The sequence below is a fragment of the Asterias rubens genome, chromosome 3 (assembly GCF_902459465.1).
Source record: "Asterias rubens chromosome 3, eAstRub1.3, whole genome shotgun sequence".
Classification (NCBI taxonomy): domain Eukaryota; kingdom Metazoa; phylum Echinodermata; class Asteroidea; order Forcipulatida; family Asteriidae; genus Asterias; species Asterias rubens.
In genome coordinates this window covers 20,605,438-20,628,822 of record NC_047064.1, presented here as the reverse complement: position 1 = coordinate 20,628,822, position 23,385 = coordinate 20,605,438, and the positions used below count along the sequence as shown (strand labels likewise).

Below are 23,385 nucleotides of genomic sequence, written 5' to 3'. Positions count from 1 at the left end.
CAGGCTTTTTTACAATAGTCTGCTCCGAGACAATTTTTACTAACATAATTTAAAACAACGTTGTGTTCTTTGACAGAGAAAAACAATAATTTAAACGTAAACTTTGACCCAAATCGCAAATACATTAAAAAATCTATTTTTTTTTTAAATAAATAATTGTTGTGGATCTTCAATACATGAAAAGCAAATAAATATGTTAACTAAACATTGATTAGTTGATGATTGAACAGCTCAGTTGATGTTAATTTTTGATTAACTAAATAATATCAAAGGAAATTCAGTCCAACCTTCATCGCTTTAAGGGGTGTGTCACAACACCAGTTTAGGGCTCCCGCGGTTAAAATTACCCGGAGCTGTGACGCTTTCTCTTTCAAAAGGATACCAGACGTTTCTCGTACAATTCAAAATGAGATTGTGTCAAAGAATATTGATCAAGAAACCGGTGGTTTGACAATGGAGGAAAAACATGCTGTCAACAAGTTTAATAGAAAATGTCCCCCTCTGACGACTGACGGACGATCTGAATACGAATAGCTAGAACTGATTGAGGAACCTAATACTAAGCCAATGGAAAAGGTCGTGGCTACAGGAGTTCCAACCATAAAAGACATGTCAACTGTCGTTTCACATGCCCTATTTCATGCATCTTTCATCGGGTTACCGGACCATGTGGTTGTGGCGGGGTGGCACATTGCTAAACCACTCCGTCAGGGTAAAGCCCGGTGAGCTGCCTTGATTAGCGGGCTCGCTTTAGTATCCTAAGCTTTTTTCCTGTCCCGTCGGCCTGTATCCACCCCTTCCCTCTAGCTAATAATAGCTTCAGAGTCAGGTGTCTTCGCACTAGCTCTGACCGAGTGAACCAGGTGATTTTCTTACTGCGTAATATTGTAAACAACTGCAATTAGAGGATGTAAACACCGTTTACAACACGGATATATTGCAATTCAAAATGCGTTGATTATTTGATGATTCGTTTAAAAACTCATCAAACAAAAATTCAGGTGTTTGAATTGTGTGCTATAGCTGGTATTTTGCTTCTATTAGTATTAATTTATTCCGCAGCAGAGATAATGAATTTGCCAAATCAACTTTAAATTTACATTGTTACAACTGGTGCCCATCTCATTTTGTACTAGATGAAATTGTCTAAGAAGTATATCTTGCTGAAAGCCAACTGCGTACACTTTGGTAATTACTCAAAATAATTGTTAGCATGAAACTTGGTAACTAGCAGTGGTGAGCTGTTGATAGTATAAAACATTGTGATAAATGGCTCCCTCTGAAGTAACGTAGTTTTTGAGGAAGAAGTAATTTCTCACTAAAACTGGAGACCTCAGCTGAAGGCATCTGAAAGCACACAACTTGTGAGACAATGGTTTTTTTCATCCATTATTCTCTCGCAACTGCGACGACCAATTGGGTAAACATTTTCACAGATGCATGTTGAAAAACACCAAGTGAAAAGACTGGTCTTTGACAATTACCAAAGGCGTGCCTTAAACAGCTTAATAAAATTTGACCATAATAAGTATTTTTGCAATGGAATAATATAAACGCTAAAATGTACTTTCATACACCAAACTACAAGTTTCATCAATTTACTTCAAATTTATGAGCAAATAAAGTACAGGATGGGGAACCAAATTTGTTTACTTTCCAAGCTGACAACAGGGGGTTTCCTTGTGTTTTTATACTCCACGTAAAACAATACCTCACCTGACAGCAGTGGTTGATTTTAAAACATTTCAAACCGTAAATTACTTCAAGTTGTCAACCTGCAGCCTTTCCCCGCTTTACCTGTACATACAAACCATTACTCGACAGCCCATCCAACCAGAAAGACACACAGGAACAGGCCATGTTGAAATCAGACATCGCGGAGATACCATTATCTTTAGCGTCTTCTTTCTCCTCTCTATCGTGAATTCTCGCGTGATTTCACACCGCAAATTGCTTTTAATGGCCTCAGTGACTGGTGGTTTGCTGACGTCAGAATAAACAGCGCACCGCCCTTGAGTGACGGTCGGCAAGCGAGAAGGGTTTCGGTTGGCGCGCAAACTCGTGAACACGTGAACATGAGGTATCATGTGAAGCTATACATTTGAAACTTGTCTGAAGAGCATTTTGGTGGTGGTCGAAACTCAAGGTGACAATGGTAAATTCTTGTAAGGAATGTTGGTAATGTTGGGGGACTTACAATGATGGATGTCTTATCCTCTGAAAACATCTTATAAATCTTTGACCGAGTTTAAGATTCGTAACATGCTGCCATTTCCCGCATGGTAATATAGCTTGTATGGTTCTTTAAAATAATAGAAACTTAAAATTGTTATGACGGATACAGACTTCGAGATCTTTATACATTATAACAACATCACATTTTTAAAAGGAAGTTTGTAGTTAGTTTTCTTGATACTTTCTTGAAGTTTAAGACTAAAATTCACCCTTTCTAATCAGTTGAAACTATGTAGGGACAAAACACCGTTCGTTTTCACCAGTTTCAATCGAATTTAAATCTAAAACTTTAAATGAGCAAGCTTTCCAAGTCTTGAGGAAAGAAATCTCTGGCAACTGGCATGGGAATCGAACCCCAGCCGTCGAGTTCACAAAGAGTTAGGACTCGTCTTATCTTGAGTTAGGACGAGTAACTCCTGTCCTAACTTGGGATTAATCTTAAGGTCTGTATGCTACAGTGCAGGGTTGGAACCCGTCCTAAGTCATAAGTTCATCCTAAGTTAGGAAGAGTTCTGTTAAATCGACGGCTGAACCTTTTGTTTTATAAAGCAGATTTTTCAAAAAAAAAAAAAAAAAAAAAAATAGGAGAACGTCATAGAGTATGTGTTTATAAGATCCGAACATCAGCAAACGACGATGGTAAACCAAGCATATTGACCGAAACGTTGAGTTGTCAACCACCGGTTCTTATCATAACCAACACAATACTCAATAGATTAAAACCAACACGAGGCCCTACTCAAAGAAGACAAATAAGAAGAAGAAGCGATTTACACACACGGTGCTACAGCGAACCTCCAATGATTAAATTACAGTTAATTCCCATGAGGCCAACTTAGACGCAATTGGACATGAATTAAAGACACTGGAGGGCACCTTTGGTAACTGTCAAAGACCAGTCTTCTCACCATATGCAAACAAAATAACAAAACGGTGAAAATTTGAGCTCAATTGGTCACCTAATTGCGAGATATTAATGAAAAGAAAAAACAACCTTGTCGCACGACGTTGTGCGCTCTCAGATGCTTGATTTCGAGACCTCAAATTCTAAATATCAAAGTCTCAAAATCAAATTCGTGGAAAGTTACTTCTTTCTCGAAAACTACGTCGCTTCAGAGAGAGCCGTTTCTCACAATGTTTTGTACTATCAACAGCTCCCCTGTACTCGTTACCAAGTAAGGTTTTATGCTTAAAATTATTTTGAGTAATTACCAATAGTGTCCACTGCCTATAAAGCATTTCTCCGAAAATTACAGAATAATTCACACCGAGAATTCAACCAACCACACCGTAGATATAATGCAGCTAAAACATATTTCAATATTTATTTTCATAAAATATCTGGAAATGAAAGTTTGACAGTCATTGTTCTTTGAATGACACCGATAAGATTGGTCTCTCTACTTTTGTTCGTACCTTCTGGCACTCTGACCTAACGCTGAGGGAGTATTAAGCAACACATCGGGCAAATCTTCAAACATTTAAAAAAACAATTGATACAATTTATCAAGAAGTTAAAGAAGAAAATTATATCACTTGTGTAACAATCGAGCTTAAATTATAGATTCAGACTCGAGTTAAGTAAATAATGGTTATGTTAATAAATAGCAGTTATGTTGTTAAATAGCGCCACCAGCGCCAATACCGTCATCAGCTACCAGCCACCAGTTTCGTTTGGCTAAAGACATGCCATCTATACAACGTATTGTCTTAAATAAACGTATTGTCCAAGGCCCTTTTCGTAACCACGGGTTTGGCTTTGGATTCGGCTTCTGGCTCCGTCCTCTCGTCTGAAGCCCTTAGCACGTACGCAAAGCACGCGCAATATTGGCAAAACAACCGCGGGTCCTGGCTAGCCTGAGCCGAATCTGGAGCAGCGGTTTCGAAAAGGGCTCAAGTTCACTGAACCCCCTTTGTTAGTTTCAATCAAGTTTTTTTTTTTTTTTTTTTTTTTAATCGGAGGGGGGGGGGGGGGGGGGGGGGGGGGTCTACCTAATGGAGTATTATCAACCAATTATCGGATGTATACTTATAATTACCATAGACAGCGCCATTACGATCAGTCAATGATAAGGCCCAGTATCGCTACATCATCAATTCCTCAGGTAACATGTTTGCGTATTACCTGGAACTCCATGTTTATTCCGTGACTACATGTTGTTTTTGATGTCCAACCTAGACATAGGCAAACAGTGGGTGATGTATAGCAGTAGGAAGTAACACTTAATAGCCCCGAGACAGAGTGAGAGTGGACTATAGCTTACAGAGCATAGATAAAGGACCACTGGGCTTTCTCTATGCTATTAAGCTAGGTACGCGAAACGTAAACATGAGCTTGTGAATTTGTCTCATCCGAAACAACGTAACATGTTTACGTTTACGTTTGCGTAATTTGCGCATGGACCCTGGGGCTAACTCTCATTAATGTTTGAACACAAGTTATTAACTTTAAACTATACATTTAACAGGGGTAATTGAAGAAGTTTTTCAAAAATGCACATTACGATAACACTATCGGTAGTTCAGCGTTGAGTCAGGGTGCCAGACGGTACGTGGGCTAATTTACTCACTAGATTTAATAACATGACTTAAAAATCAAGACACAAAATATGTTCTTCTTTATCTTTATACAATTTGTCTCGTCAGCAAAACGGTAGAGGGCCTACGGTAATCGGTCACTCTTCCCAGTATAGGCAGTAGCACCCTCTTGGCAGATTCTGGAGATTGTTCGGAAGGCAAATCCCTCCCATCAAAATTTGGTTCATTATTTATTTCGCTGTGGTGAGTGAATTTTGTTTGTCATCTTAGCAGACACCCGTCCGTCAATATGCATAAAGATTGATAGTAAAGTCTGCATTAAGACTTCAGCGCTTCTTCAAAACATGGTTTTCATAATTGTTGTACCCGATATCGAGTATGCCCGTTCAGTTATGGGAGAAGGGCATGGTTTGTGGTTGTGTGTGGGGGGGGGGGGGCGTGTCAGTGTGGATACAGCATGACCTTTGACACTAGAGTGCTACTACGTAACCTTTCTTGAGTTAAGCTAAGAGGAGCATCTACAATTTTAAAACTCTCCAATGTTCAATACTCTGCATTAAGTTATCATTAATCGCTTTAAAGAAATGTACAAGCTGAAAGCAGACAAATATATTTAATAATTAATTTGTTCGGATTGGAATGGGCTGTTGTTCTGGTTATCGACTGCAAAATGGCGGCTTTGGCCAGCTCTTGTGTCAAAATTAAACTATTTATTGCTATCTAAGGTTTGAACGAAATGATTTGGGTTTTTCTCGACATTGGTGGTTTTTTAGTCGACAAAACGAACTTTGGGAATGGATTGTTTCTATTACCAACATTTGAAGACTAGCTGGTACATCAACGTGTCTTCACTGACGCCACTAAAATGTGAATTTTTAAAACTGAATCTTGCCCAAACGCATCCGAAATTTACACCAAGACAAAGACTTGTTTTTTTACAGGCAAATTTTGTTTCCTTTAATTAGTGACTGTCTTACACCCAAGTAATACTTGTTCAGATAAACTAGTCTTGCGTAGTACAGTACATGGACTAGCCTCACCGATATGACTTACTTCTGAAACGCATGTCGTCAAAACTAAAGTTGCGATCGGAATTAATTGAGAAACGAATTTTGGAGGCAAAATCACACGAACCAATACGGTTAATAGAAAAATAGCGCTATATACCGCAGTCTTCTCAAACAAGGACTTTGGAGAAAAAAAAAAAGAAAAAAAAAACTAGCAAGGGCAGAAAGACCTAGCATTAATATATTTGTTTGTCAACTAGATCAATTAGTTCATCTTCTACAGTGACACTTTTAATGACAATAATTAGTTAAAATTTAAATAAATACTCATAATTGACAGTTTGTCTTTCAAAGGGAAAGTGTAACATTGGTGGTATTCGGTTTCTTTAAAACTGGTCCCATATAAATGCAGATCCGTAAAGCATGTGACGACGGGGTACCAGACTCACGAGAAAGGTTTAATTAGTTCAAACAATTAATTTTCACAGAAGTTTTTGTCCAGGGGTGTTGTTTTAACGGTTTATTTTATTTAATTTTAATAGTTTCCGCGTTGTGTTTTGGGATTGAGAATTACTGAAAATTTAGACAAAACTTTTTAACAATTTTGAAAAGAAAACTTAAGTAAAGGATACCCTTATAGTTTAAACTGCTAATGGATTATTTAAAATAACAAACTACCCGAAAACCACCAATGGTACACCTTCCTACCTAGCTTACAAACCCACAATTTATTCAATAATTCTAAAGATTTGTTTTTTTTCTTCAAATTTGGATATTGGTCGGAACTTATCATTTCAATTATTATGAGTTTATTTTCCGGTTTCTTTGTTTTTAGAGATCTATCCAAAGATGCACCCAAACTAATTATCAAAATGCAAATTTTGAATAACAGAGTTGGCTAGATAAACAAAAGGTCAAAGGTCAATTGCATTGAATAACGCGTCAGTATTTATATTTATCAGTCCTTTTATAGTCGTTGCGCTATGCATAGGTCGTTTAATTCATTTAAAATTTTGTATTCGAAAAAAAATCACTTTTGTTGTTTTTTGTTTGATCCCCGTTGTTAGGGTAAGACCCTGTTCTTAAGACTTAGACGAGTCAGTCGCCAGACTTAGACGAGGCGGTCGCCAGACGGTCTCCGTCTCACTCATTCTCGGCTTCACTGTTCATTCTTGTCATGGCAAGTAACTGTGAAGATTGAAATGGAGAAAAAGAAGAAGAAAACAAAATCAAATTACTATGATAACCAAAACGTATTAACGGATCAAAAAACAAAATGTGACGAGATGTCCAAACACCCTTATAAAAAGATAAAGAAGAAGACAACAACAAGTTATCATGAACAGAAAAAAAATGTATTAACGGATCAATAGAAAAAATGTGAAGAGATTTCCAAATATCCTAAAAAAGAAGTTGAAAAAAAAAGAAATTATCATGAAATGGAAAATGTGTTAACGGATGAAAAAATATTTATATATATCTCTAGTTACCTGTGGAGCATGATAAAAAGAAGAAGAAAAATAAAACGAAAATCAAATCATCATAAAGTGACAAATGTATTAACGGATCAACAACAAACAATTGTGACGAGAGCGTCTAAATATCGTAAAGGAGAAATAGTGTAATTTGGGAATGATTTTTATTCCTTGATTTTAATATTCTTTTTACAGTAGCCAAAATTCTCTCTTAAATAGAAAGAAATGGTGCGTGGAGGGAAATAAATCAGTTATAATGAACTAATTCTTTTAAAGAATTATGATTTCATTGCACTTTTTGGTTTACGTCATCAGGTGTTTGCCATTTCGATAATTCCCAAGACACGCTGTGCTTTGGAAAGCAACATGCTATACTTGTCGCATATGAAGATTTGTTTGGTACTCTTTGCCGGAATAAAGATTGCCTGAAACAAGTATTGTTAAAATTACAACAACAACAAAATAGATCGAGAACTCAGAATTACTTGGGATTATTAGAAGAAACGGCAATTAAAGCACAAAGGTCATTAAAGGCAGTAGACACTATTTGTAACTACTCAAAATCACTATTGGCATAAAACCTTTCTTGGTGACGAGTAATGGGGAGAGGTTGAGGGTATAAACAATGTGAGAAACGGCTCCGTCTGAAGTGCCATAGTTTTTGAGAAAGAAGTAATTTTCCACGAATTTGATTTCGAGACCTCAGATTTAAGGTCTCGAAATCAAGCATCTAAACGCACACATCTTCGTGTGACAAGGGTTATTTTTCTTTCATTATTATCTCGCAACTTCGATGACCGATTGAGCTCAAATTTTCACAGGTTTATTATTTTATGAATAATGTTGAGAAACATCAACTGTGAAGGCTAGTCTTTGAAAATTATAGTGTCCACTGCCTTTAAGCACAAAACACGTCTTTCTAAGCAGAATGAATTACTATACGGAAATACTAGGTATGAATACATGATTCTAGTCCTGCGTTTCTGCATTCGATAATAAATGATGTGAAATGAGCTATTTCTTTGTATTTATACGGATTAAACAAGAATCCTCCTAATTATTTGAAGCATTTTCAAGCTCGTTAACAATTATTTAGAACTATTCAGATGCAGGGGTTGGGCTGAAATACATATTGAAAACATGACAAATGAAATGGAAATATAATTGGAAATCATGACATAGAAAACAGAAATACAATTGGAAAACATTAAAAAAAAGTAAAGGAAATACAAATGGAAAACATGAAAGAAGGGAAATCTAAAGGAAGTACGAATAAAAATCATGACAAAGGAATTTAAAGAGTAGCATCCATTGGAGTGTGAGGAGAAAAACACACTAAAGAAACAGAGACTTAATTAACATTGTAATTTAAAGCGGCTTATTTTTCTATAATTGGACTTCCCGATCACGATAATGGTCTTGACACGTTTTATTGCGCGTCAAAATTCTTTGAAGCTATTTTATCAAAACCCTTTTAATTTGTCGGACCTATTGTGACGAATATAGCGCAGAATAGCTTTGAGATGCTTTTATTATAATCAGTGGAAGAGCGTAATTTAAAACCTTTGTCTAATAACGGCGTACGGTAGATACAATGGTCGCAGTTGTGAACGGTTAAAGGCACTGTCCACGTTAGGTAATTGTCAAAGACCAGTATTCCCATTTCCTGTATCCATACAAATACATAAAATAATAAATCTGTGAAAAAAATTGGCTCTTTTGGTCATTGGAGTTGCACGAAAGTAATGAAAGAATAAACGCACAATTGTGTGATTTCAGATGCTGAATCAAAGGCTTCAGGACTGAAATCTTTTTTAGATCAAAATATTTAAGTGAGAATTTTTTTTTATTTATTTTTATTTACGTAATTCCAGAGGGAGACACTTCTTACAGCGTTCTATATAAATCAACACCTCTTCTTTGCTCGTTACCACGTAGTTTTTTTTTATTATGACAAAGTATGTTTTGAATAAAGGACCAAAATTGTCAAGTGCCTTTAAAAAAAGAGTCATGGAAAATGCGATTTGTTGAAATAAATAGCAGTGTTGTATTATGCAGAGGTGTCAAGAAAGTTATGTGCAAATTTGAGCAGGTCATTTCTTTGTATTCCCTCTACATAGCTACGATTTCCTCGACTTTACCGTAGATTTCTTGCCACATTGTTTTATTTGAAAAAATTGACATTCAACTGAACAGAGTTGAAGTGCGTGTTTTGCCTAAGGTACAATAGAAAAGTCACTGATCCATTTGGGTTGGGATACAAAAGAATTACCATCGCTTTTTTTGAATTTGCAGTGTCCAAAGTACAAACTGTGAAAACTGAAGTAGCGATAAACATGCAAGCCATGCACTTGTTCGTCGAAGCACTTTGTTCACAATTTGCGGAATATTGCAAAAGGCTTATGCAATGGTGTTTCTGTACGCAGATCAATCATTGGTTGACATACGTGGAGTTTTCGTTTAGTATACCGAGATCGGATCGTTAAATCGAATATCTGACAGTTGACGTGCTAATGCTTTGCAATACCAAACACACAAGCACCTTAACTTGCACTTCGTCGACAGGTCAGTGCAAATTTTCGTCTGTCTTGTTTCTAAAAAGTGGAGCCATTTTCTAACACTTCATTGATTTGGGTGGATTAAGCGTTGATGCACCAAATAAGAGATATAATCTTACAGATAAAACGGGCCCAGATAAATCCACTCTTAAGAAACGCATATACCTGTTCAATTATGCAAATTGTCATTGGCTTGAAAGATACAATGTCACAGATACTGATCATTTTCACTTCCGTTTTATAAAAAATGCAAAGTAGAGAGTGAGTGAGCCGGCTTAAGGTTGCTAATAGCCCCACATAATAAATTGCCACTATTTGAAAAAGGACTTTCTCGAAACAAGTATAGGCATTCACAAGAGTAACTCTAATTTAGAGCTTAAACCCAGGTGGAATAATTGTTTGAATACAGAACATGAATGAGGCCTCCATGCACTGAGATTCATGTAAAGCAGCGTTCGGAACTGAGAGTTGGTGTCTTGGTTCAGGTTCTGGTTAGTCTTTTGTCAAGGTCTTCGTAGCTCGGACAGCTGATGACTCCAAGTGACTCAAAGTGGATACCACGCGCATGAGTCTAGAGGCAAAGCTACGAGGACTTTTTACAACCCGTTTGTGGCTGTCCAAGTAACAAATGCATTGACAAAAGACTACGGTTATGGTGAAATATCCACAGCTTGAAGTTTACTCTTAAAAATACTAATAGTTGGTGCATGGCAAATATCCTGTGGTAGTTTGTTCCATTCTGCAAAATTGAGAATGATAATTTGTAACAGTCTTTGTTAAAGGGAAGGTACACTGTTGGTAATGTTCAAAGACCAGTATTCTCACAGACCAGTATCTAAACATATGCATACAATAACAAACATGTGAAAATTTGAACTCAATTAGTCATCGGAGTTGGGAGAAAATGATGAAAGAAAAACACACCCTTGTTGGACAAATTTGTGTGCTTTCAGATAGGAATAAAAGACTTCTATAGCTAGAAGTATTTTATTTTTGTTTAGTGAGAAATCACTTCAGAGGGAGTCGTTTCCCACAATGGTTTGTACTATCATCAGCTCTCCAATGCTAGTTACCAAGTCAGTTAATATTTGTTTTGAGTAATGGCCAAACGTGTACCTTCCCTTTAAAGAAGACATTTTTTCTACGTTCCAACCCAGTCCCTGTATACCTTGGTCTGGTGCGGTACGAGTCTTGGACTTGGGTACCGTTAAAATGGAAGGGGTTGATGGAGGATGATCTGCCACTCAACGCTGAACATCGTGAGGAAAATGTACCGATGAGTGACACATTGAAACATGCATGTTTAAAATTGTAATTTTGATTGTGCTCATATCTTCACTGTGTAATAACAAAAATAACCGTCATTGTCAGTTGTATCTGTCATTCGGTCTGGCTACTGTTGGTCGTATATTGTGCCAGTGATGCATGTCACAACTGCGACACAGCGCTTGTAAAGAATACCAACGACAACAATTTCATTTGGCTTGCAAGCGTACACTTTAAAATCAAAGAGGGAATATTGAAACACTTTAATTTTTACAGGAATTAAGAAAAACCATCAAACAATTTATTAATATGAACCAGTCATGTTAAGCTCATAAAAACGAGTTGTACGTTACTGATCGTTGTACACAAAATGAGGCATCCTTTGGATCGTAAAGCTCTCAGATCGGAAGTAATACAATTATTAACTGACCAAGGTTGTTGAGCAATTTTCAACACTTCATTGATTTTAATGGATTATTGCGTTGTACAAAAGAGAAGATGTGTTAAGGCAGACAAAAGATGCCAGATAAATACATAAAAATGAAAATGAAATATGAAATGGTGGCTGCTGCTAAAGTGCAATGACTTATTTTGGCTTCAAAAAGGCAATTTTTCTCAGATCTCAAAAACCCATGAAGTTCAACTTCAGGCCGCCATATATCAATGAGTGTACAATGGCCCTTTGACTAACCCGGTGCGATTGACTGTTCGAAAGGACAATTAGGGCCTACGGTGTTTCAGATTAGCCATAGTTAACATCAGAGTTCAATGTACTAAATCAAACGCCAATATATTTGACAGGTACGGTGTTTCAGAAGTGACATATACATGATCACCTTCAAAGCACGAACGAATCATTACATAGTCATAACAAGAACGAAACTTCGTAGCGGTACTGTGACGGGCCTTTTATAGTTTTGGCGACCTTTACAGCATGGTGTATACCCTTTGACTGAGATTCTATTTGGCTGAGCTTTGACGTCATAACCAAAATGGCAACCGAGCTCACAACTCGGTTATCGTTCAGTCTGAACAGCAGAACCAATAACCAACAACTGAAACAGTTTTTGGTTACCGCCGCCAAAACGCATCCCTGATATATCTCGAAGGTCTATGATGTTGGAAACGTACGAATTCCATGGCGATGTTCAACATAATTCGTCGCCATCGTAATTGCACGTATAACCGCACACATCAATGCCAAACGGCACATAAATAGTCTGGTGCCTTTGGCGTATGGTTATCAGCGCGTTGAGGATAGTCTACGAGTGGTACCTGACAGAGATGGCGACACCTGAGGGAATAACTTAACACAATGTTTGGGGAGTCCAATAGTTTAAGGGTAATCTGATCTTTGGACCGAAGCCATGTAAGATGCATGAATGCTTTGGGGCATTAAACACTCAACCTGACGTCCCTTTTGACCTGGATGAACCGTGTCTCGTTCCACCATTTAAAGCTTTAATGTGCGCCAGTCATTCCTTGAACGATTCGCTGTGATATCGTGAACAAAAAATCTACCGAACCCAGGATCTCTAGAATACAGTCGATTTTTAACGTCACAAGACTGTTTTCGCAGCGAAAGTTTTGCAGGAGTTCAGCAACATTTCAACTGATGCCAATTATTCGTTGCGATTTTCTGACGTCAAAATTCGTATCGCATTAATAGGAAGTATTAACCGGGCTTCGGTACTCCAATATAGCAAAGATGTGGAGACAATCGAAAAGATGATTGTTTCAACGATAGATCGCAATTGTTTCCGCGTATTATGTATCTCTTGAAGAACTAGAAGCCATTTTAAGTAGGATTTGAAATGTTGCATGGTGGAAATACGATATGGCGGTAACACCATGTATTGACTATCTCTTAAATGAGTTCGGGAGGCTCTGAAAAGAACCGTTGGTTTCAACCGTTATGTTTTTTACAAGATATTTTGTGTTTTTTACATGCAACTAAGCCAAATCGTAAAGCACACTACATCAGCACAGAATTTCATTCATGGCCGTTTCCTTTCAAATACACTGACCCTTGTCATTACGCCAGTATAAATATAGGAGTCCACGCTTTATAATTCCATTAGTTTTTGCTAATTTGGTGTTGTGTTTCTATAGAGACGATTTGCATAATTGCTAATTGCCTGAGGGTATCGGCCCGCGTCATTCTAAGAGTAATACAGTTCATTTAATTACTTTCTTGTTTGGTTTCTTCTGATATTTGGATGTATATTCGATGAGATTTGATCATTACCTGAAGCTGAAGACCTTAACGCAATGCGCAAAGGGTCAATATGATCCAAAAGTAACACTCATTAAATCACAGAGGTGATTATTTATACATGTACACGGACATTACAAATCAATAATCGCATGAAGCTAAGATGCAAATAGATAACAATCAGGATATTTTTAGCGGTTTTTTGTTTCGTTTTTTTTTTCTTTTCTTTTCACCAAGCAGATTAAACACTCTGGCAAATTTTGTTCTTGTAACGTTGAAAATAACTTACCTATAGACGGAGTATAATAGTGTTTTTTTTTTTTAAATCTTGGTAAGTTTTATCAACGTTTTGTTTACTGCCAGTGTGTCTAATTTAACAATGTTTGCAACCACGCCAGAAGTAATTTGAGAATTATGGAGAATTATTCTACCTGCAATTTTTGCATTTATGACGTTGAAACAAAGTAACATACATGGAGCACTATAGTAAGTGTCTTTTTAAAATAATTTCTGTGTTAGGTTTCACCAACTTTTTGTTGATTGCTATTGTGCATCATTTTGTCACAGTATAGCCAACAGGGCCCACTTTCATAGAGCTGCTTAGCACAAACATTTTCTTAGCATGAAATTTATTCCTTGATAAAAAGAGGATTACCAGCCAAATTTCCACGTTATTTTTAGGATCAGCAAACAACAGCTGAATATCAATAACAAGCAACATGCAACAAATGGAAACTTGGCTGGTAATCCTGTTTTTATCAAGGAAGAAATTTCATTCTTAGCAAATTTTTTATGCTTAGCAGCGCTATGACATTGGGCCCTGCAGTCGATTTCACAAAATTCTTCCTAACTTAAGACTCATCTTAGGACGTAGGACGAGTCCCAACCCTGCACTGTAGCATACAAACCTTAAGATTAATCCTAAGTTAGGACAAGTTACTCGTCCTAACTCGAGATAAGACGAGTCCTAACTCTTTGTGAAATCGACCCCTGGTCATATGGAACGCGAGAACTATTACCGTTTTATGTCTACAAAGGTGTCAATCAAACAACATGATGTGATTTGTTTTGTTTTTGAACGTAAATTCAATTTCAAACCCCATAGTTTTTACTGACAGAGTAAACAGAGTAGTCAATTTATATTGTTCCTAAGGCAAGGGAGAGATCATTCATGTAATATAAACTGATACATTTTATTTCATTTCGTAGGTAACAAACAACATGATGAGGAAATAATATTCAGTTAAGTGTATCAGTCGCAATTTGTTTGGCAGAAAAAAAAATCCAATTGGATTTGATTTTGCCTTTTCCTGAAAATTCCTCCTGTATCAGTAGGGAAAAGATTGACGTTGATGTAGCCAGCATCTAATAACCTGATTTAAATTGATTCCAGAAAACTTTGAGTTTTTCTGTAGATTAGTAGACAATGTACTTTTGATATTTTGCGCAAGGCAATAATACTTTAATTAAATCATTTGTTGACACCCAACATTATGTTGACACTAATTTATTATCAACAAGTTCATATGAAGTGAAGAAGTTCTAACGCTCTGATAAAAATGTTTTCCTTTGTCATGTTGTCATAAATAAAATAATTATGGCCTTTAAAGTAAAACCACCCTTATTTCTCGTACATTTAAACAAAAATAAGATGATAAAATATGGTGCACGTTATAAGAACATGGAGCACCACAACAAAGCTGTTTAACAAAGTTAACAATAATTATTTTGTTTTATGTATATAAAGTTCGCTTGATGTGACGCAATTTTGCGAGTTTTAATTTGTTGAAACAAGTTTTTTTTTCTCGGATGTACAAACAATGGTCGTCCGTTGTTTTTTGTTACCCGAACTGCTCTTGATTTTAAGCTCGCTCAATGCGTATGAATCGCATGTCACCCTTTTACCTTTTAACTGACATTGTGTTTTAGCTTAAGAGGTGTGATTCCGGTGTCACTGACCCATTCTTCAACCATTTTACCTGTTAGCATCTTAATAGGGTGACGGCTTCCGTATTCCCCAACCGATGGGTAGTCTACAATCACTCCCGTGGGTGTGTTTCATAATAACTCGTTTATTTTGTCGGCCTGACAAATCTGGATATTAAAATGCATAAAATACGGAAGACGCAAGGGGAATGTTTCTGTTTCCTGTACAGTTGTTGAAGTTGCTTTATAGATGTTTACAAACGATCGTATAATTTGAATGACTTATATCACCATTCAGCGAGATTGGCGGTAGCACCGTGTATAAATCTCTTTTGAGTAGAGTTGGTTCTGAAAAGAACTGGTAAGATTTGAAACTTTTTATGGTTGGAGTATAATCAGGTAGGGTTTGCGTAAGCACCATGTGGAAATATCTCTTTTGAGGAGTGTTGGATCTGAAAAGAACTGGTGAATTAAACATTTCTTTCTAGTGCTGTGCTCATTCATTCTCTCTCTCCATTTTTTGGCATAAAAATTGTCTTAAAAGCGAAACTTCATTTCAAACAGTTGTGTACATCTTTCCGAACCTGCGACTAAAATCACTCTTGAAAATATATTTTTATACTTCTTCTTTTAAAGGCAGTGGACACTATTGGTAATTAAAACTTTTTTCGAAATTTGTTTTTCCTAAACGTAAAATTTTCCGAGGGTGAAGTTATTTAGTAATTTATTATACTTATTGACAATCTTTATATCTAAAACATATCTGATTAATGATTTAAAAACGACAATGACAAAATGGCATTAAAAAAAAACATCTCCACCGATATTTACGATATTGCTTTCAAACTGTGAGCTCGCTCAACTTTTTATCTTGAACCCCGAATGACTTGAATTCAATTGAACTATGATGACTGCCCGATTCGTGCCACCATTATTTGTACCCATGATTTATTTTTGGGTTGGTTGGCACAGCAAGCACATTTTTTTTTTAAATGATATTTAAATTGAGTTTTGCTAAAACCACATCATCTCATGAAGAAGTGTTTATTCGACAGCTTAGTAAGCGCGGATGTTTCTCCCCAAGGGTTAGGGTCAAAACGGTTAAACCGTCCCTCTAGCAGAAAGAGACATCGAGCTTAAATCCCAAGATGTGTCATGTACACCTATAGGCTCACGTGTGCCATAAAACAACCAATACTAAAAATGTCTTCCTCAAGAAATGATTGTAAAAAGATAGGTATCGTCTCCCATGTGTTCTTCTTTGCAGTCACGAATCAATTTCACAACGGATCATTTTTCAGTTTGTGTAATTTTGACAGCAACCTGTCAGTTTGAAAGAGATGTGGTCATTCAGTTTTACCGCAGCATAGAATTATGACAATTAAATTAGGCAATTTGTTTTGTTGAAGGGTTGGGAACAAGTAAACTATCATCTTGGCTCTTATATTTGTCAGTTCTTAGGCTCCAATATCTCTTGATGACTCGATTATATCCGGAACAAAATCCAGCAACTAAAAACAACTCGAGATTTTCAAAGGAAATCGGTCAACAATATGATTCTAAAATGATGAAAAGTTACCCGGCGATAAAAACGATGCAAGCGTATAACGTAAAGCGTCAACATGTTCAGCTTGTCAATTGTTTCGATACAATGCTTAGGAGCATTAAACCGTGTGTTTTCTTTGTTTTGTGATTTTACTTTCTTCAAAACATCTTATCATTCAAACATACTTTCCCTTAAAAGTTCAACAAAAGAAAAGTTATCAAATTCTACTGAATCATTGGTGCACCTGTTGTGGTTATCTTGGTACATGTTCCGTCAAGTAGAAAAATAGCATTAAAAAAAAAAAAGTACAAATCATCAGTTATCCTTTTATAAAAACAGGTGCACTGTCTCCCCGCATTACCGCACGCTAAACTTGCAAACAAATTTGTCAATCTCGATTTGGAGACAGTAACGTAGGCCCAGATCAAAGACATCGCGTTGACTTTTTTATTAATTGGTGCGTTGCTTTTGGCGGGAAATGTCAGAGTGAATTGTATTCGGTAAAGTTGAGTGCCCGCGGCAAAAGTCTTTACACCAATTGTTGTATTGCATTACACATACAATAGGGACGCTAACCCGATGAAAGAAACCACTAAGCCATTTCGAGACATGGAAAACATATTCATATGACACTATTAGGTTTGGGCAAATTTGTCTGTATACACCCAAACCAAACAGTGCACTCGTAGTGTCCGCCTTAAAGGCAGTGGACACTTTTGGTAATTACTCAAAATAATTATAAACATAAAACCTTACTTGGTAACGAGTAATGGGGAGAGGTTGGTAGTATAAAACATTGTGAGAAACGGCTGCCTCTGAAGTGGAGTACTTTTCGAGAAAGAAGTAGTTTTCCACGAATTTGATTGCGAGACCTCAGATTTAGAACTTCGATGACCGATAGAGCTGAAATTTCCACAGGTTTGTTATTTTATGCATATGTTGAGATACAGCAAGTGAGAAGACCGGTCTTTGACAATTACCAATAGTGTCCAGGGCATGTAAATTAAAGGGCTTATTGAATGAATTTCATTTTGTTTCTTGGTCGTGTTGGGTGAAGAAAATCTTGGTTCTTATTCCGTCCTAATCGAATCTTGAGAATCACCCCGAATGAATTTTGGTTTGTAATTTCACATTCACATCCAAGACCTAATCATGGCGACTCTGGATTGCGGTGTAAGGACGACCAAACGCATGACTGACACTCGGCCAAGGTTGGTTCGTTCACCGATCACAAGACATCATCGATAACTCACAACCCTAACATAATTCTCTCCCTTGTTTTTAATTTTCTGAGATGAAAGCCTGGCGCGATTCAAGACCTTCGGCCTTGTCGTCAATAATCCGGCATGATCTAAAACAACCTGACCGCAGAAAAAACACGTAAGATCCATAATCCTTGAAGTATTAGAAGTCTCTAATCAGCAATAAAGGTAAACCGTGATAACCCTTTATTTTCTTTTATGAAAGTTTACCAAACAAATTGTTGTTTGAACTCATGTTATGATTCATGTTTATTTTGAGTTCTCGTAATGAATACGTTAGTTTTTACATTACACTGTTGTTACTGAAACGTATGCTTTCTTTAATATCTTTTTCGATTGAAGGCATAAAAACACACATCTCAACTACCTACTTGAATTTATGGAATCTTGTTTGTTTGCTCCATCCTTAGTTTGATATAGTCCCGTTTTATTACTCATTGGTGGGCTTTCACCCGAAGCTTAGCTTGTCAAAACATAATCAAACAAAACGCAGTAAAACTGTTGTAAGAGACAATGAAGCAAAAACAAACAAACAAACAAACAAAAAAACTATACATAAACCAAACAAAAGATATGGGAAACACAAATGAAGAAATTGCTAATAAGATTAAATTAATTCTTGTTGTTATCAGACTATTTGATTTAAGCCAACCAAATACCTTATTGAAATGGCACATTCCCACCTTTATGTGCAAACCCCTGCAAAATTTTGTTTAAGATCGCTGCGATTTCTGACTCGAGCAATATTTCAATTGTCCTAATGGCATTGCTGCAGCTTCACCACGACGCAAATAACCACGTTCACCGCAAATAAACTTCAAATTTCCCGCGCATTGTGAAAAGGTTAACGGGTCCGTTTTTCCTTTTGTTAAAAGGTCACAAAACGCGGCGTTTCTAAATCGTATCCCGATGCAGCTGTAACCTGCCACTTGAATTACTTTTGATTCTTTGCACATTTTGTTGGTCAGGAACCGACAATAATCACTTCTTTCTCCCAGTGACACATTTCTACCGAGTCTTTCTTATAAACAAAATGACTTTCTTATAAAAAGCAATAAATCTGTCAAAAGTGACAACCTACGTTTTAATATATATCTTATAAATATATTCTGACGTGATTAATAACTGAATCCTGACTCCAATGTGAGCATGAATTAGGTAAATTAAAATGTTCGGCCGCCCATTTTTTGTTCCATGTTTGTAAAAGCCAGACTTTAATGAACTTTATTTGAATGCATTCCTTTAGAAAAACCACACTTACTGTTTTTCAACACGCCTCACAATAGAGCTTTAAAATCGTTTTTTTTTCTCTGCACTGTCATTCATAAAAGATTCACATTCTATAGACACTATGAATTTTTGTTTGAGGAAGAAAACGTATGAGGATGAAAACTTTATGAAATCGTGAGCAATGGAGAGCAAACATGACAGTAGTGTAATAATCGCTCTCCGCAAACACGCACTTTTTAAAAAGTCCGTTGGCGCGCAAATTTACAAATCCGTCTGCTAGACAATAACGTCGAGTGCTCAGTACCTTAAAGCCAGTGGATACTATTGGTCATTACTCAAAATATTTATCAGCATAAAACCTTTCTTGGTGACGAGTAATGGGGAGAGGTTGATGGTATAAAACATTGTGAGAAACGGCTCCCTCTTAAGTGACGTAGTTTTCGAGAAAGAAGTAATTTTCAACCTCAATTAGGTTTTGAAGTCTCGAAATCAAGCATCTGAAAGCACACAACTTCGTGTGGCAAGGGTGTTTTTTTTCTTTCATTATTATATCGCAACTTCGACGACCAATTGAGCTCAAATTTTCACAGGTTTGTTATTTCATGCATATGTTGAGATACACTAAGTGAGAAGACTGGTCCTTGACAATTACCAGCAGTGTCCAATGTACTAAAACCTACCTGTGATAACATATGCCTCTTCCCTGGTGAGAGGTTGGCGATGTACAACGCTAGTGAGCTTGGCATAGGCTCCTTTTCAACCTGAAGAACAAGAAACACACAAAAACAGTAGACTAAAAAATCCATCAATCAATTAACGGAACGAAGTTTTCCTTTTTGTTTATTTCTCACACAAATTGATGTTCAGAAAATTTGTTTTGGATTTATATTCAAGTGTTAGAGGTTTTTTTTTGCTCCCACATCATTTAAAGTATTATTAGCTTTTACTGATGGAGATTAACAATTATTTCATGATATCCAGAAGTCAAATTTGGTCAAGCATAATCATTTGAAAGTGTAAGCAATATTTTGTACTCGAGTGTATCTTCTGATCAGAAGGATCAATCCTTTTATAATGCTGTTGCGTCCGTTTCTCTTTCACTTTTTTTTTAAAATATGCCTTGCTGGACACCCATCAGAGTGGAAATGTTTGCATTATTATTATTGTCATTAAAGTGAAAGCAATCTTGATGTAATCCCTTTCTGACCTGAACAGAAAGATCAGTCATTCTAAAAACATGTTTCACTTATTACTCGCATCCACTACACTCTTTACGTGTACACACACGCAACACTGCAGTGTATTTTTTGTATCTTTCATTTTGGTTCAACACGTCACTCCTTCAGGCCATGTCCTCGGATATCTAAGTCTACCGTTTACCGAGCTGCGGGGAAAAACACCTGCCCGTATAAAGGTCTGTCGGTTTGACGCCCCTAATGGGGTAAAACTCTCATTCTTCATGATCTCCCATCCGAGAAATGAATTACCAACAGGTAGCCAATAACGGCGTGATCTGATTAAACGCCCGTATAGATCCTCTCTACGCGGGCAGAAGGCATCTGGATTGACGGGTGAAAACAGCCATCGACACGGCGCAGAAGGTCTCGCCGCATTACGGTCTTTTAGACTCAACCCGGACGTGTCGATCGATTTTTATCCAGGGCCGTTCTGCTGGGATTTTTTCTCCGCATCAGCTTTTTAATCTGTCCCGTATGGATTATCTCTTAGGACTGATGGTTTTCCTTTATTCGAGTGAGATGCTCACTAAAATATTATTATGGTATGAATAACCAAAAGTCACCCGAAAATTGTTGTAGATAATTGATTTTGCAAGGAATGGATTTGCAGCAGTTAATGCATTGTTTGGACTCGCATACGTTTACATGCCACTCCCCATACAGTCCGGTTAATGTGGGCAAATTCAGGTGACGTCATAATGACGTCATGAACACTTACCTCTACCGAATCCCCAGCTTCTTCGTCCATCAAATTAAGATAGTTTACCGGCCTCAGGTCATTCTGTGTTCTTTTACCATCTGTAATAAAAACAATAATAATTTAGTCATCGAGGTTCAAATCTAAATGCAGAAACCAATTTGAGTTCACGGGAAAGTAAACTTTTTTTTAACAGTTCGATGTATTAATCATTTTTATGTACATAAAGATATATACAATCAAACTAACTCGCGTTGTTGAGATGTCACAGAAAATCAGAAGCGGTTATGTTTACGCAGTAAGACTAATCCATTAATTGGAATACACAATCGGAGAGACGTTTGTGCGGCACCATAATGTATCCTGAGCCCTAAATGTAGCCCCAAACATGTACCTAAATGTAGCCAGGACCTAAATGTAGCCCGTTTCTGTCAGCTATGCTTCCCAGATACAAAAGTTGGGGAATAAAAACCGATTTTTTTTTTTTAAGTGAAATGATTCTGAAGATGCTGCTGTGCTTCTAATTAATGAAGTTTTTAATTGCAGTTAACAGTAAACAAAACATGTATACTTTTCCTTTACATAAACAAATTTGGACGTTAGCGTACATGTAGAGAAGTAGTCTGGTTCCCTTTTAGCAATATGCGTATACATTTTGAATCGCGCCAGGGAACACGTTTGATAAGTTATTTCTATGTTATAAAAAGGATGCTAAAACCAACCTATTGTTTCACGAAAGTGTTGAATCGGTTAGTAATAGACTGAACAAATGAATGACATACACAAAAAGGCAAAATTATTGCAACATTTCGGTCTACAGGAAGGCAACAAAATGTATGAAAAGGCTTGACCATAAAGAGGCGGTCAAACACGAATGCAAGTGTCGACCTTTTTCTCGAGGCGTTCCGCTCAATTAAATGTGACTCTTTTCTTGTTTCTACATTTTTGCAATATTATGATTGACGATGACGAATTACTCTCATGCAATTTGTCCCCTCCATGCAATCACAAAGACAGTTTCTCAAAGCAACAACTTACTGTCTTATATATTTGAAAGCCGTGGTTTCCGGTATATTGCGCTTTTCACAGAGAGAGGCAGTGCGATCAGAAATGAGTTAAACCCAGAGGCAAGGTGGCTACATTATGACAGTGTACACGGCGTGTTTCATCAACCTAGTTTGTAATACGTGTCTGTCATTCATTTCAATGTATGTAGAAGATGTAGGAGTCCGAAGACGCATGTGTTGGTGATGACAACCTAATTGAATGGTTCTGCTTACTGTTTTTAGCATGGAGTTCCTCCATGCAGCGCCCACTTTCATAGAGCTGTTTAGCAGAACATACTACTCGACCAATTTCTTTGCTAAGCAAAATTTGACTTGGGGCGCCAGTCACAACCATGTAAACTTAATGTTAATTCGGCTGGTAAAATGTTTCTTTTAAAGCAATACTTTTCTTTGCTTATGGCACGTTTTTTTTGTGTACGGGCCTTATGAAGTTGGGAACTGTGGCCGAGTGGGTTAAGAGCATGGTTAATAGCACCGAATTCAAACCCTGGTGTTTCTGATCAGCAGAGTGTGGGTTTGAATCCCCATCCAAGACACTTTACCATTGCTTCGTCCTTCGGGAGGGACGTAAAGCCGTTGGTCCCATGTGTAACGCATGTAACAGAACCCAGTGCACTTATCGAAAAGAAAAGGGGTTCGCCCGGTGTTCCTGGCTGTGGCTGCTTAATGCGCCGTAGCACCTTGTAAACCTTTATAAGGTGCTAAATAATTGGGTCTCATCTTTCTAAAAGTTTGTATATACTCAGCGCATTGAGTACCTTGTTTGGTAGATACGTGCGCTATATGATACTTCGATATTATTACTATTGGTATTGTGGATGCAAGGAATTATACACTTACGTCAAGTGTATTTCATGAGCGCAACAATTCGGTGCTTGCAAGTGCAGAGTTTGGCGGTAAGCAGAGCCATGAAATCGGGTCCACATCTCTGCTTCTAAGATGGACGTCGTAACGTGGAGCGTTTTAATGCTTTGGTTGTAATATAGGAATAAACAAAATGTTGCCACTTTGTCCAACATCACCTTGCCTCTTCGCGATTAAGATAACATTTCATTTTTGTTGTTATATGGTGAAGTTCTAGGTTGACTACTTGTTTATCAATGATGCACCCGAAACTAACATTGG

The 23,385-nt window shown here is 37.1% G+C and overlaps 1 protein-coding gene across 1 annotated transcript in view; it reads right to left on the bottom strand.

Moving 5' to 3' along the window:
• Positions 1-4,200: 4,200 nt before the first annotated feature.
• The window catches only part of LOC117288130, a 30,449-nt gene continuing 11,264 nt past the window's right edge, over positions 4,201-23,385 (bottom strand). Inside the window, exons 2-4 of the mRNA XM_033768834.1 lie at positions 21,215-21,294; positions 19,939-20,019; positions 4,201-6,968 (exon numbers count right to left, since the gene is read on the bottom strand). Of these exons, the coding sequence (XP_033624725.1) occupies positions 6,924-6,968; positions 19,939-20,019; positions 21,215-21,294 (206 nt within the window). The 3' untranslated portion in view covers positions 4,201-6,923. The remainder of the gene's footprint in view (positions 6,969-19,938; positions 20,020-21,214; positions 21,295-23,385) is intronic.